The sequence below is a fragment of the Erythrolamprus reginae genome, unplaced genomic scaffold (genome assembly GCF_031021105.1).
Source record: "Erythrolamprus reginae isolate rEryReg1 unplaced genomic scaffold, rEryReg1.hap1 H_21, whole genome shotgun sequence".
Classification (NCBI taxonomy): Eukaryota; Metazoa; Chordata; class Lepidosauria; order Squamata; family Dipsadidae; genus Erythrolamprus; species Erythrolamprus reginae.
The window spans coordinates 416,202-432,839 of record NW_027248475.1 but is presented as its reverse complement, the minus strand read 5'-3'; the positions used below and the strand labels follow the sequence as shown (position 1 = coordinate 432,839).

The 16,638-nt window shown below is 38.7% G+C and overlaps 1 protein-coding gene and 1 long non-coding RNA gene across 5 annotated transcripts in view; both read left to right on the top strand.

The window, feature by feature from the left end:
- The window catches only part of LOC139155477 (uncharacterized), a 297,390-nt gene that overhangs the window by 49,760 nt on the left and 230,992 nt on the right, over positions 1–16,638 (top strand). The gene's annotated exons all lie outside the window — the stretch shown is intronic.
- LOC139155482 (complement factor H-like) overlaps positions 1–16,638 on the top strand; it is an 85,417-nt gene that overhangs the window by 19,619 nt on the left and 49,160 nt on the right. For all 4 annotated transcript variants that reach the window (XM_070730629.1, XM_070730628.1, XM_070730626.1 and 1 more), the window contains exons 3-5: positions 10,108–10,296; positions 12,955–13,137; positions 14,592–14,798. In XM_070730629.1, the coding sequence (XP_070586730.1) occupies positions 10,108–10,296; positions 12,955–13,137; positions 14,592–14,798 (579 nt within the window). The remainder of the gene's footprint in view (positions 1–10,107; positions 10,297–12,954; positions 13,138–14,591; positions 14,799–16,638) is intronic.

The window sequence follows — 16,638 nt, the reverse complement described above, 5'->3', positions numbered from 1 at the left end:
TTCTATTCTTTCTTAGATATATTTTACTATGAGTATCTTCTCTATAACCTTCATCATGTATTTTACATCATGTATTCTACCCACTAAAACCCTAGTTGTGTATTGGACAAAATAAATGAATAAAATTAAAAATAAATAAATGACCCAGCATTCTCTTTGTAAGCCTTCCTTCTGCATTGAGATATTACATCAGGATATTTCTTAATCCTGACACCTCTTCTAATATCTCAATGCAGCGCTACACAACTTGTTTATCAATATTTACATTTTACATACATACACTTTCATTGTTACATTTACTTTCTTCATATACTTCAGTTTTAATCCCTTCGGATTATTCACACTTTGCTATCTAATTTCAATATACTGTTTTAACTTCATTCGTATCCTGTACTTTCACATACTTTAACAATTATACAATCTTTGTCTTTTGCCTTCATACAATTTTTCTTTCCTGGTTTTTACCATGTAAATATTCAACTATTGCATATCCTATTAAGTATCCTAAGTCTGTAACCATCCATCACCCTGAGGGGGGAATCATTGACCCCCTCAGAGAGAGTCTGCAACTTGGGCGTTCTCCTCAATCCACAGCTCACATTAGAGAAACATCTTTCAGCTGTGGTGAGGGGGGCATTTGCCCAGGTTTGCCTGGTGCACCAGTTGCGGCCCTATTTGGATCGGGAGTCACTGCTCACAGTCACTCATGCCCTCATCACCTCGAGGCTCGATTACTGTAACAATCTCTACATGGGGCTACCTTTGAAGAGTGTTTGGAAACTTCAGATTGTGCAGAATGCAGCTGCGAGAGCAATCATGGACTTCCCTAGGTATGCCCATGTCACACCAACACTCCGCAGTCTGCATTGGTTGCCGATCAGCTTCCAGTCACAATTCAAAGTGTTGGTTATGACCTATAAAGCCCTTCATGGCATTGGACCAGAATATCTACGGGACCGCCTTCTGCTGCACGAATCCCAGCGACCAGTTAGGTCCCACAAAGTTGGCCTTCTCCAGGTCCCGTCAACTAAACAATGTCATTTGGCAGGACCCAGGGGAAAAGCATTCTCTGTGGTGGCCCCAACCCTCTGGAATCAGTTCCCCCCAGAGATCAGAATTGCCCCCACCCTCCTTGCCTTTCGTAAGCTCCTTAAAACCACCTCTGTCATCAGGCTTGGGGGAATTGAGATATTCATTCCCCCCCCAACCTATACAATTTATGCATGGTATATTTGTGTGTATGTTTGATTTGTTATATGTTGTTTTATTACTGTTGTTAGCCGCCCCGAGTCTATGGAGAGGGGCGGCATTCAAATCAAATCAAATCAAATCAAATCAAATCAAATCAAATCAAATCAAATCAAATCAAATCAAATCAAATCAAATCAAATCAAATCAAATCAAATCAAATCAAATCAAATCAAATCAAATCAAATCAAATCAAATCAAATCAAATCAAATCAAATCAAATCAAATCAAATCAAATCAAATCAAATCAAATCAAATCAAATCAAATCAAATCAAATCAAATCAAATCAAATCAAATCTCAAGGTGATGAGGGAATGTGTGAGAAGAGACTCCCTGTCCAAATAGGCTGCAACTGGTATACCTGGCGAACCTGTTCAAATGCCCCCCTTGCCACAGCTGAGAGATGATATTCTAGACTCAGCTGTGAATCAAGGAGGACTCCTAAATTGCAGACCTTCTCTGAGGGAGTCAAGAATCCCCCCACTATAAAAATAATCAATCATCTCTCATTCATACAATGGCTGGAGCAGAACTATCGCTCATGGTCAGTGTTCCCTCTAATTTTTTTTCTGGTGTGGGTGGGAAAGTATAGTGTCTGAGCGGCAGTCGCTTCAGGACTGGGCATCATAGAAGAATAAATAAATAAATAAATAAAGGGTAGGCACACACTATCACGCATGCACGAGTTCTGACATCCATAATTCTCTCCCCTCCTTTCTCCCTCTTTCTCTCTCCTCCTTCATCACTCAACTCTTTCCTTTCTCTCCCTCCCTTTCTCTCTTTCCTTTCTCTCCCTCCCTCTTTTTCTCTATCCTTTCTATCCCCCACTCTTTCTTTTTCTCCCTCCTTCATTCCCTCTTTCTCTCCCTCCCTTTCTTTCTCTCTCTTTCCTTTGTCTCCCTCCCTTTCTCTCTCTTTCCTTTCTCTCCCTCCCTCTTTCTCTCTATCCTTTCTATCTCACACACTCTTTCTCTCCCTCCTTCATTCCCTCTTTCTCTCCCTCCCTTTCTGTCTCTTTCCTTTCTCTCTCTCCCTTTCTCTCTTTTTTTCTCTTCCTCCCTTTTTCTCTCTATCCTTTCTACCTCTCACACTTTCTTTCTCTCCCTCCTTCATTCCCTCTTTCTCTCCCTCCCTTTCTCTTTCCTTTCTCTCCCTCCCTCTTTCTCTCTATCCTTTCTATCTCTCACTCTTTCTTTCTCTCCCTCCTTCATTCCCTCTTCCTCTCCCTCCTTTTCTCTCTCTTTCCTTTTTCTCCCTCCCTTTCCCTCTCTTTCCTTTCTCTCCCTCCCTCTTTCTTTCCTGGGGCTGCCTGTGCCTGCTCTGCACCCCCCACCATGGACGGACCGCATTTGGCATCGGTGCCTCCCCCCCATGGATGGCAAGAAGCTAGGTGGTGGGCTTCGCTGCTAGGCTGCTTGCTTTTTGGCTGCCCCTGGTCATCCCACCCACAGATGGATATCATCGGTCCGGCAGATCCACCCCCTCCACCCCCACGGATGGACATCGGGCTGGCGGCAGTCTGGTGGATCCACACACACACACCCTCCATGGTAAGGGGCTTACCAACCCTAGCAGGAAGGACAAATGGTTAAAGGGGCGGAAAGGAAAGTGGGACTGCAATTGGCCCCTTTCTTTCCCACCTTTCCACCTTTACTATGCATGGAAGCACGGGAATTAAAAATCTTAGCAACAGTTTGCCAATTCTAGCGCAGAGGTCAGTCCTCTGCACTAGAATTGCAATCTTCTGGGCTGAGATTTTAAATCTCCTGTGCTACAGTGCACAACTCAGCTTGTCTGGGAACACTGCTCATAGTTCCCAGACCTGCCAGCATAAATGTGTTTTTAATGCCTTGCAAAAGGCGAGGAGAGTGGGGGCAATAAGAATCTCTGGGGGGAGTTGGTTCCAGACAACAGGGGCCACAATAGAGAAGGCTCTCTCCTGACGGAACCTGCTAGTTGGCATTGTTTGGCTGATAGGGCCCGGAGGAGGCTGACTCTGTGCGAGCTAACTGGTTGCTGGTTGCTGACATGTGACATGTGAGGCAGAAAATACTCCCATAAATAATCTGGTCCCATGCTATGTAGGGCTTTATAGGTAATAGCCAATGCTTTGAATTGCATTCAGAAAGTGATCGTCAGCCAGAGCAGCTCACTGAGTGCTGGACTAATGTGAGAATACCTAGGTACACCCAATACGCTCTACTAATCCAGTAGAGCATGCTGGATTAGTTGAAATCTCTGAGTAGCCCCAAGTAGAGCACACTGCAGTAGTTGAGCCCAGAGGTAATGAGGGTGTGAGTGACTGTGAGAACAGATTCCCTGACTAAATACGCCTGCAACTGGTGCACCAGGTGAACCTGTGTGAAAGTCTCCCTAGCCACAGTCTTAGCTTTATAGGGAGAGAGATGTTGCTCTAACCTCAGCTGTGGATCTAGAAGAACTCTCAAGTTGCGAACCCCCCAGAGTGATGAATGGACAGGTGGGATTGTCTTTGGGAGGCAGGACCCACAGCCACTCAGTCTTGTATGGGTTGAGCTTGAGCCTGCTGATGCCCATCTAGACCTTCACAGCCTCCAGACACCAGCACCTCCACTGCTTCACTGAATTGACATGGAGTGGAGATGTGGATGAGCCGGGATGGCACAGCAGGAAGAGTGCTGTACTGCAGGCCACTGAACCTGACTGTAAATCTCATCACTGGCTCAAGGTTGAGTCAGCCTTCCATCCTTCCGAGGTGGGTAAAATGAGGACCCAGATTGTGGGGGCAATATGCTGGCTCTGTTAAAAAGTGCTATTGCTAACATGTTGTAAGACGCCCTGAGTCTGAGAAGAAAGGCGGCATAAAAAATGAATAAATAAATAAACAAACAGACAGACAAACAGACAAACAAACAGACAAACAGACAAACAAACAGACAAACAGACAAACAGACAGACAAACAGACAGACAGACAGACAGACAAACAGACAAACAGACAAACAGACAAACAGACAAACAGACAAACAGACAAACAGACAAACAGACAAACAGACAAACAGACAAACAGACAAACAGACAAACAGACAAACAGACAAACAGACAAACAGACAAACAGATAAATAGATAAATAGATAAATAAATAAATGTACAGTTGAGTATCATCAGCGTACTGATGGAAACTCACCCCGTGTCAACTTATCTAAGTATACTGACTCTTGGATTTCATTTTATTTTACTTTATTTATTTCTTATTATTATTTTATTTTACTTAATTTTATATTATTTTATACTTTATATTTTATATTATTTTATATTTTATATTATTTTATATTTTATATTATTTTATATTGTTTTATATTTATTTTATACTTTATATTTTATACTTTACACTTTGTATTATTATTTTATTTTATTGTTTTATGATATTTTTATAATTTTTCCTCTATTGAAGAGGTTAAAATACAAAATCCCAAAGGGAAAAAATAGAACTAAACAAAGTCAGACAAAACATTTTTTTAAAGTGAATTTAAAAAGGACAATTTATATTATCCTCCTAGTTGAACACTGACAAATCTATTGCAACAATAATAGCTCCCTCTCCCCTAGTAAAGCCGGTCCAAAATTTCTAAGCTTGAACATCTATTTGCAACCCAATTGACCTGTGATATATTACAAATATGAAAGTTTTTAACCAATTAAACGACAGCAAAGAGAAATTTCAAGCTACTATCTTAAAAATCTGTTTTTATATTTACTACAAATCACCCTGCTCATTATCTTTTGAGTCCAGGGTAAAATACTTTTGTTTGATTCTTATAATGTAATGTTTCCTTGGGTTTTTAATTGGGAACTTTCCCAAGAATTGCATCCCATTTTCAAAGTTCATAAGTCCCTGTATAAGGACCTGTAACAGATGGTCTGTCAGGAAAGTTTTGACTATTTACTTCATTGAGTTGAATCAAAAGACTTTTTCCTGAGATAAAATGGTTGTAGTAAAGTCAGGTAGAATATGAAGGACCAGAAGAGGGGTGGGATCAATGCCTGCGGCAACACGGGAGTGCCCTCACTCCATTGAGGGTAGCCCCGAATCCCCACCGTCCGGGGGTCTTGGGTCAGAAGAATCGGACCTGATCCTCCCTGAAGGGTAGGTGACATAGGGGGTGCTACCGGGGATCTGGTTGGAGGGTTGGCAAACCCCCACTGAGCGAACTGGCCTTGTCTCGTGCTGGCGGTGGCGCAAAGTCGGCCAGGCTGCAATGCCTGTGTCGATGCTAGCCGTATATGACAACACAATGCAGGAGATTGAAGAAGATGGTAACATCTGGAAAGTGAATAAAATCTAAGCATTGGCGAGGTGAAGAAATTTTAGCACTCCAAACTGGTGAGTTTGGAGTGCTAAAAGGACTTAAATGGATTTGTTGGAGGATTTGTTATGATCGGGATTAGAAAAGCCGGAAATAGATTGCAGTCTGCGTGTGAATGGAGGCATACAGCGGCAGCACAAATCAACGAAATGCCTAATCTCCTCTCTTCTTTTTAAAGAGCTCTAAAGGCTGTAAAAAGATGGAACTTTAGATCAGAGCCGATTTGGTTTTCATTTGGATTATGTTTTTTTTGTTTCGAAATTATTCCCCTTTACTTTCGAGGAAATGACATGTCGTTTTCGAAGGGGATTCGCCATCTTGGATTTGAGAAGCTATTACATCGAGGAGATTTGGACATTAACATTGCTATGAAATGGAGGAGCTTCGTAGAACTATTGGGCAAGAACTGATTAATAGAATAAGTCATTATATACTTGGAGATACATATTGAGAAGATCTGGACTGGGAAATCAAGAGTTAACTTTAACTTTAACATCTACAGTATTATTCTAAGTAAGGAAGAAGAAAGGACAGTACTTTTAGAAGAAAGGAATTCATCAGAGACATGGACATACTACTTGGCAAGATTTACTGCTCATATAAAGACTAATTTTATTAAAGTTACTGGATTTATTAACAGGCTTATTTATGGAGAAAGAATTTTGGATCTGAAATTTGCTTGATAATATTAACATCATGAGGGAAAAGATCTTTTTGAAAAGTTTATATAATATAGCTGTTTTTTAAATTATGTTAAGAGGGGGATCATATGAAATATGATGTGTTTAGACTAGGGGGAGGAAGTAAAACCTTAGAGGGAATGTATTTCAGGTTGGAGACTGCATGGTTTGAGGAAAGGAGAATCAATCAATTTGAACAAAATTTGAACAAAATTTGAACAAAGATATTTATGTTGTATATGATGCGACTTAATTTTTTTTTTGTTCAGGAAGACTGTTGTTAATGACTATTAGAAATATATGGTTACATGGAAATATATGGATTTGAATGGGAGAGGAGTGAAATACAGTAAGCGCTGGCAAGAATATAAGAAAATTATCTTATGGAATTTAAGGTGCAGCTAATAGTTTTATATTAGGTATAATTAGCATGATTAAGTACTAAAAATGGAATTAGTAATGGGATGAATTTAGAGAGATAAGAAATGAAATTGTTTAAAGATGATATTTATACAAAATAGAGACTATTGACTATATATTTTAGAGAGCTTTGCACTATTTTGATTTTAATACACAAAAAAAGAAAGTACTATAATGATGGTGAATTTATAAAAAGTTATAATATAATTTGGATCAAAGAGGGGTAAGCTTTCTTGTTATCTATTGGGATCAATACAATTAGGATAGGGCATGAGAATTCCACTGGGTATGCAGGAATAAAATTAAAGTAGGGCATAATGATTGAGCTGGATATGCAGCGCTATATATATAAATTGATTCCAGTGGGTTATTGGAGAGTCTTCTACTTTTCTCTTAAAATTTTTCTTATGCATAAAAAAAGAGATAAATTATTTCAGTGATAATTATGGAATACAGTAAATTATAGATAAGGTAGACCATAAATTTTGAAGGGCGTATTAACTCCTGAAAGGACATAAATTTAGTTAGGATTAAGGAAATGGAATTTTCTTTTTTATCTCTTGGGATCAACACTTTAGACTAGGGCATGATGATTCTGCTGGGCATGCAGAGATAAAATTAGACTAGGACATGAAGATTTAGCTGAGTATGCAGCATTATACATAGAAGTTGACTCCAGTGGGTTATTAAGAGATTTTATTTCTTTTTTCCACTCTCTTTTTAAAAAAGAATAGGATAGGATGATTTTACTGCATTTACATTGATATGTGATTAGAAAAGGTATTATTATTCTGTTGAGATTGCATTAATATAACTAGAAGTGAAGTATGAAGATGTTGTTGTATACACAGCAATAAAATGAGAATAGGATATGATGATCTTATGAAATATGGATAAGGGAAAAGATCAGGATGGATGTTTATTCCTTCTTTTTTGTTCTTTTTTTCTTTTTAATTAGATTTATAGATACATATTTTTGAGCGGGTTGAAGGATTTTAGTGGGTGTGTTTTCTTTTTTAACTGAATTTTAAGATTGTGTGAAATTGGAAGATGCAATATGGAGATATGTAGGGAAGTTAGTAAGAAGAAGAGGAAAGCTCTATTTTATTCTTTCCTCTTTCTTATTCTTTTTTTGTTCTGCACTTTTTTCTTTTTTTCCTTTCTTCTTGTTTTTATCTTTCTTCTCTGCTAAAGGCCCATCCCGGTTGACCACCTACTTGAATTCTGCATCCTGCTTAAGCGGTCTGTCAGTCAAGATGGTCAGAAGCAGGCTTGCAGGGCTGGTGTATATCACCAACTTTCAGGGATTTCCCAACTCTTCAGGGGATTTCCATATTAGAAAGATGTTAGAGGGTTGGGTGAGAGAACAATTAGTGCCCCCTGTTGATGGCAGGCAAGCACTGTCCCTGCAGCAGCTCACTGACCTTAGTAAGACCTGGGTTGCTTTGTGTGCCTCTGATTTCGAGGCCCACATTTTTCATGCAGCAGCCAAAGTTATGTTTTTTGGAGCATTCTGCATGAGCGAGGCCCTCTCCTCCTCCTAAGCAGATGGGTCACTTCAGGCCCTACAGTTTCCGATGTCACTTTTAAAGGGGTTGGGGCATCCCTGTTAGTCAGGAGGTCCAAGATGGATCAGTTAGGCAAAAGAATTAAGGTATTACTTTCAGCTGCCTTAGATCAGTCTGTCTGTCCTGTGGCAGCAATTGCCTCTATTTGTAGGTTACGGGGAATGGGCCGTGGATACCTTTTTAACCATAGAAATGGTTCCCCTCTGACTAGATATCAACTATGGGCCATTACATCACGGGCGCTGAGGGAGATAGGGCTCGATCCTGCCTTATACAAAACTCATTCGTTCCGGATTGGAGCCGCCACTACAGCAGCTGTATCAGGTTTTCAGGATTCCAGGATCCAGGCTATAGGCCATTGGTGGTCTGCAGCCTTTAGAACTTATGTACAGGGCCCAGATCGCAGGGACCCAAACACCGAGCATGTTTAACCTTCTTTTCTACCCTTAGATAGCCCTCTTGGGGGAAAAGCCATCGGTGCTGCTGTGTGGCCACAGCATGGTGTTCTGGGCCAGTCGGAGCATGGCAAGATCAACCATTGGGACCCAGCTGTCTTTGGGCCATTGGGTCAATGTCATCTGGCTCGGAAGGAGAGGCCTGCATTGGGAAGGGCTCCTCCATTTGCTCTTGGGTGGGCACCACTATGTGGTTTCATCCAAGTGGTTGATCTTGCACCTTGAGGGCAATGACCTTTGTGTTTTGGGGGGCCTGGCATTGATTTGTCAGGGCCGTGAGGACCTGTGGGCTCTCTCTCTCTTACTTGGCCATCCATGCGAGTGGTCTGGTCTGAGATCTTTTGGAAGGACGCCATTTCCCCAAAGGCTATTCACATGATCTGAAGGAAGGTGAGTAAGGCCATAGGCAAAATTGTTTTAGAGTTGGGTGGAGTAGTTGTTCCCCACCCCCATATTAGTGTTCAGAAGCCATGGCTTTATCATGCCAATGGCGTGCACCTGTCTGAGAAAGGTAACACCATATTCTTACAGGACCTGCAGAGGTTCCTGCAAGAGCTGGCGCAGATTGAGGGGGGAGTCAGGGGGTCAAGATAGAGATCTGTCCCCCCTCCTTGGCATGTTAGGAGCAGAAATTGGGAGGTGGTTAGCAACTGCATGCTCTCCTTTGGGCATCTTTGGAGATGAGGGGCACACTTTCTCCAAGAGCTCATAGTGTCATCACCAGCCTGAGCGATTGGGGAGGGGGTGCCCCTGGGTCTCACCCCAGCCAATTTCCAGCCAGGGGTTGGACAGCGAGCCTCTCCACATGCATAACATGACTCAGATTCAGGTGAGGGCATGGTCCCTTCACCTGGATCAGCAAGGAGCTACGCCCATAGTTGCCAAGGAAAGTTTTATGACATCATTTCCATGCCGAAATTTTTAGTGATCTCTGCAGGTCCCAGTAATTAATGGTTTAATTAATTAATTTATGTTAATTAATAAAGTGACCCAATTTTAAATCCAGCTTTGTCTCCGTGTTATCACTCCGCTTCCAGCACAATATATTAACTCCAGCTTTCTCAAATTTTGTTCCATTACAACTCCTTCAATTTAAAATGAATTTGCAGAAGATTCTGAATTCAGCTGTTTGTTCTTAACTTGAAAGAAACAACACCATCTGTTTATTCATTCTCCTACAAGCCAGTCCTCTGTGAAAGATCTAAAAACTATAGCAGAATCCAAACTTGTTTGTCATTAATACTGGTATCTATCTTGGTTTATTTGATATTGATCTGGAATTATCCTTTGTGATTTGTAAACTGGATTGATTTTCTTGGTAGTGGAACAGAGGGAAACCAATGGATAACTTACCTCCCTTGACAAGATCTACTTTCTTTTCTGTTTTTTAGCACCCTGCAGTGTCACAAGACGACAGCTAGCAGCAAAAAACTTGTTTGTGTTTGGAAATCAAAGAAAAGCTCGACTTATTCAAAGTAATCAGAGTCTGCAGTTTCAGTGTAATAAAGGATATGTGCTTGGGGTTCCATCAGTTAGAAAGTGTGTTGACGGTTACATCGATTTGCCTTTATGTATCTCAGGTAAGCATGCTGTCAATATGATGGATTCCTCTGGGATTGTAACTGATTAAAATAATTAATTGCTTCCAAAGTTCCATTCTTTAAAAATGTTTTAATCTGCACTGACTTCATTCACATCTTGGTTTAGAATTTTAGTAGTTGTAATCTAAAACAAAAAAATTAAGGCACATCAAATTGCAGAAGGATTGTATATTTTTCAAAACCTCTAAATTATGTTATGTCTAAGGTTCAATCCAAAATCTTGAACTTCAGCTAAGAACAATTATTCCATGAGGTTGAAGATATCTGTAATATTGGTAGACATAGGAATACATTTCAAAAATTGCAAAGGTTGTATAAAAATAAGTTTATATCATATCATTAAAGGAGCTCCAATTTTTACATGAAAAAATGTTTTTTGTTTGAAATTGCTTGGATGAATTTATCATATAGTCATGTTAATATTGATCTGACTAGTATACTTACAAAGGTTTGGATGATGAAGGATATTTTATTATAGTTTGTTTGAAGACATTTAATTCTCAGATTGTTATGATAATTTTTATAGCCCTACAAAAAATTAGTTCAGAAGATTTTTTAAAAAATTGTCATTCTGTTCCTTCATCATCATTTATGGTGGTGCAGTGGTTAGAACATAGTACTATAGACTATTTCTGCTGATTGCCAACTGCCAGCAGTTTTGCAGTTCAATTCTCAAGATTGATTCAGCCTTCCATCTTTCTGAGTAAAATGAGGACCCAGATTGTTGGGAGCAATATGCTAACTCAATAAACTGCTTAGAGAGGTCTGTGAAGCACTGTGAAGCTGTATATAAGTCTAAGTGCTATTATAATTTATAGGTGGAAGTCTAAATTCTGTGCATTATCAATCTGATAGAAACATTTCTCCTAAGAAACATATTTATAAAATAATTGTAAAGTGATGTAAATTGAATAAGTAGATAAATTGTTAGCATGCTATTTAGAACGAGTGAAACAACAAAATATAAAGTTTGAAATATATACATATCATGGCCTGAGAATAACGTATCCTGCATGTATTAATTTACTTTTTTCCAGTGGAATCTGCAATCATATAATACTGATATTACTATGCAGTTATTTTATCATCTCTATGTAATTGAATATTATCCTTCACAGTCTTTAATGGAAAGTGATTATGTGTCAATCATCCAAGGTAGACCAGACATGATGAATGGTCAGATTAGCTAATTCTAAATTTTTTAGATTTACATTAATAGAATCCTGAAATCCTAAAGTACTTTCCTTCCCCCGCTGTGCCCCATTAAGACACTTGAAATTTGAAGGGTGTCTTCTCAACCACTTGCTGTGTCTGTTCCTGGCATGCCTTTTATCTGATGATTCCCTTGGCTGCATTTCTTTTCCTTTTGTTCCAAGATCAATTCTACATACTGTTACATCATATATTTCTGTCAAGGTCTTGGTCAATATAGAGCACAATCAATGCTCTATTTGTGAATGTACAGCAAAAGAAAAAAGAAAAAAGCGGTCATGAGCATTTATGCTTTATTGAGTTGTAGATTGCGTTTTGATTCTGAGTTTCACAAATACTATATTTTTGGGAGTATAAAATGCACGTTTACCCCCTAAAAGAGGGTGAAATATTGGGTGTGTCTTATACACTGAATGTAGCCCTGCCCAGCCACCCCCATACTTTGTCTTCTGTCTCCCAGCAATTTGCCTTCTTGCAGCAAATAGTGCAGAACCTGATTAGCACAAGCCACTGATCAGCTTCCTGACCATTAGTTGATTCAGGCTGCAGGCAGGCAGCAATAGACTATGGTAATGCCTGCAGCCTGAAACTATTAGCTGCTTGTGCTAAAACTGAACGTGAAACTAAAACTGCAAGGAGGCAAATTGCTGGGAGGTAGAAGCAGATTTTTATTTTCTTGTGCTAATGAGACTGTGCTGAAATTGGCTGTTTTTTGTTTGCTTTATAGTTATAGTCAATAACTATAAACGGCTATAGAATGTTCAAATTATTAGACTTGTTTTTTAAAGACTGCTTTATTATTGTTCTAAACAACTTTTAATAATTAAGTTTTTTTAAAAAATAAATGTTTGATCTGAAGAGGCCCAGTGCTATTGTATCTTCTTTTAAATAGCAGAGAATAACTATACTTCCAGAAAGCCACATCAATTTTAACAGCATCTGCACAAGTATAGTCCTGTTGTAGTATTAAGATAAGGCAGTTAGACCCTGACTTAGTCATATTTGGAGTAGATCTATTTAAATAATTGAGAGGAATTAGTGTGACTACATTTAAGAAAACTTTATGGCATTTATATACTGCCATAATGTACATTTCTCCAATTCTTTGTTATTTCAATGGGTCAGGCACACATGCATAGAAATATACAGCAAAGAGTGTATATCATCTGCAGTGTTTGCTATGTGCTGAGAGGCAAATTGATGGGAAGTGGAAGCAGATTTTTTCCCCTTGTTCTCCTCCCCCAAAATTAAGGTGCATCTTATACTCCAGTGTGTCTTATACACTGAAAAATACAATAATAAGTAATAAATTACAAAAAAAATAATAATAACAATTTTAAACCATTATTTGTAATTGTTATTTTAGGGAATGTCAGCAACTTCAGTTAATTTTTCCTGGCCTATTGTTTTTTTTCTATTTAATAGAGAGAGGAAAAAACTGCAGTGGTCCACCCAGGACTGAGAATGGAGACATTACTACTTTGTCTGAGAAGCAGTACAGATCTGGCTCTTCAGTGGAATTCAGATGCCAAAACTATTATGCCATAGAAGGCCAGAACAGATCTTTTTGTGACAATGGGACCTGGACAAAGGTACCCATTTGCCTAGGTAAATAGAAAAGAAAATCTTTATTCAATTTTATTTTTTTAATTAGTAATTTTTATTCACCTGCTGCTTCCTGTCTGTTAGGAAGCTTGTGATCCACTTACAAGTGTGTTCAGGTACCGCAAGCTGATTTAGTTTGGTTAAGAGAATGTCCGGTACGATGGTATTGAATGCTGAACTGAAGTCCACAAAGAGGACCCTAGCGTAGGTCATTGGAGATTCAAGATGTTGAAGGATGAAGTGTAGAGCCATATTAACAGCATCATCTGTTGATCTATTTGCTCGGTATGCAAATTGCAGGGGGTCTTGAAGAGATGTGAAGATTTCTGGGTGTTCGCGCTGAGTGAACATGACTGCTCACGCGGCTGCATTCTGCACAATTTTAGTTTCCAATCTTCAAAGGTAGCCCCATTTAGAGAGCATTGCAGTAGTTGAACCTTGAGGTAATAAGGGCATGAGTGACTGTGATCAGGGACTCCCTGTTCAGATAGCGCTGGAACTGGTGCACCAGGCAAACTTGGGCAAATGCCCCCCTTGCTACAGCCAATATATGATATTCCAGATGTTTGCACAAAGAGAACATAAAAGTTTTATTCTGTTTTGTATTCAAACAAATGTTTTGTTGGTGACCCCCGCAAGGGAATGGCACCCTACAGAAGCAAGATGCTGGATAATATAACCTAAATTATTCTGACGAGGTGGGTTACAAACTACAGAAACATTCCTATACTATGGTGTTACATTTTTATTGAACCCTACGAATTTTGCTGACTTTAAAGAAACAGGAATTATCTTCAAAAGGAGACAGAATTTAAACATTGTTCAGCTACATTTCTACTTGAAACTATTGATTTACCTCTCAAAGCTGCAACATGTTCTCACATTCTAAGAAAAACAAAATCTCAGCATTTCTTATCAGATTGAATTCCATCCCAATTTAGTTTACAGAGACAAAACCTAAACTCCTTTATGTTTTGCTTTCAATAAGGTCATCTTTGAATGTTTGTCGTGGTTCTAGTTTGTCTTTAATGTAGGTTACCACTCCCCTTTTCTTTTGTTGAGATAGTGATGTAAATGTTTTACAAAGTTTTGCATTTACTAGTAAATTATTTTGTTGTTGTGAGATATGGATTATATCTATCTGTAGTTTTTGGAGTCTTGTAAACACCTGCTTCGTTTTAGTTTGTGAGTTTAATCCATTAATGTTTAGCGAAATCCTTCTTCCATCCTCTTTTCAATTTTCATAAGTATTTGTAATCGTTAAGATTAACTGCCTTCTTTCTCTCTTGCATAAAAATTCTTTAATTGCCTGAATCAGCTTTATTTTATATTTGATTTCATTTCATTTCTGAGGTGAAGTGGGTAGTGAATGGAAACTAAATTCTACTATTAACATTTTGCAATGATAATATGATGCATTTGGATCCTGACAGAATTTCCTTTCTTTTTCATGTCAGATCCCTGTTTGATCCCCAGGACTGAACTGGAAAGCCAGAAGATAGAAGTTAAAGATGAAATAGATGTACCTGAAAATATATTTGTGCAACATGGTCTTTCTATTGAGCTCACTTGTAAAACAGGATATGTCCTGGCAGCAAATTCTTCCCAATCAACTTTTCTAATCCATTGTGATGGGAGACTACCATTGATTCCAAAATGCAAAGGTGACTTTAAAAAGTTTAATTTTATAATCTGGATAACACCAATATAGATCCAAAGCACTTCAGTTTGAGCCCATTTACCATTAGAACTGGAATAAACTGCAATCATTTACATATATCATTTACTGGGACAGATATTTTTATCTCTCTGAAATCTCCCTGGCAGGATTACACTTTCCATTCTGCACGGGCCCAATGGAAACACTTGGGATATAGTTGAAATAGGGGAAACCTGAAAGACTGCAGATTTCTGGAAAGGGAGTAGTGTAATGAAAGACACACCTATGGCCATTTTATGGCTAAGTTATTGCAAAAACTGCCCCATTCATCTACACGGTAATATTTTTATGTCATTGAATGGTAATTACTTTTGCCAACAGTAAATTCCATACCCGACTTCCTACATATTTCTGTTTTTAAGGATTTTATAAACTGTTACCATACCAAAATCTAAGTACCAATACCAAAAGAAATTCCAATGTAGTTGCTAACAAGAATGTAGGAACTTTTTTTAGTTACACCTAGAGAACATTGCTTTGCATTTGATCTTGGGACTAGTGGAGTAGTGAATGTATAATGAGGGACATTTCACAATTTTAGCAGTTCCACCTTTCCCAGAACCAACAGTTTCACCACAGGTATCAAAAGAACTTTGTGGAGATGTTGGTTTGTTTATGCATACATGACATTTCTGTAGCATGATTATCCTTGTGGATTCTAGGCAGTTTACAGATATTAAAATAGCAATAAAATAATTTAAAAAAATCAATAATATGATTAAAATTAAATCATAAGAAAAATGCACACATATAGACAAAAGTGCCTGTGGATCTACTAGCTTCAAGAAGACCAGGAGAGTGGCTGTCACACTCAACTTAAGGCAACTGTTTCCAAGGAGTGGAGCTGCAAAGAGAAGATATGATATCACTCCCAACTAACCTGAATCATACCAAATAAAAATCTAAGTACCAATACCAAAAGAAATTACAATGTATTTCCTAGCAAGAATATAGAAACTTTTTAAAAATTACAGCTAGAGATCATGCTTTGTATTTGATTTTTTTTGACAGATAGACCACAGTCAGTAAGGATGGGACCTGATCATTTGTTTATTCTGATATTAAGCAAAGGAGCCCCCCAGGGTTGTGTGCTAAGCCCTTTCCTTTACTTCTTGTATACACATGACACGGCTGTGAGCCGCCCCGAGTCTGCGGAGAGGGGCAGCATACAAATCTGATTAAACTAAACTAAACTAAACCCCATTGTATAACACCAACACAATTATTAAATTTGTGTGAGATACACAAATTTAATAATTGTGTTGGTGTTATGCAATGGAGATACCATGGGGGGGGGGCTCATTAATAAAAGCAATGAGTCTGCTTATAGAAAGCAAGTACAAGGGCTGACTTTGTGGTATAAAGAAAATAATTTTACACCAAAAACACTAAAGAACTGAGGTGTACATTTACCATTGCACATAAATGGCAAGGAGGTAGAGAGGTTTTGTAGTATGGGAGAAGCTCTACAAAAAATCATTAAAACTGCCCAGAATATCATTGGGCTCCAGCTACCAGTCCTGGACAATATTTTTGCAGAGAAGATTAGTCACTCCCTGACTAACCTGAAAGCTGGGGACTCTTAGTAAATGTAATGCCATCCAGATTAGACAAACCATGGTTATTTGGAAAATTGTCATACATGCCCTATACTTGAGCTATAACTAACTTTAAACCCGGGGTGGGGGAGTGAGAGAGAGAGGTTTCCAGACCTTGGTTTGCACTCAGAGGTACATTGGTAGCCAGCGCAGCCCCCACAGCTGTAATATAGCAGAGCTAAGAGT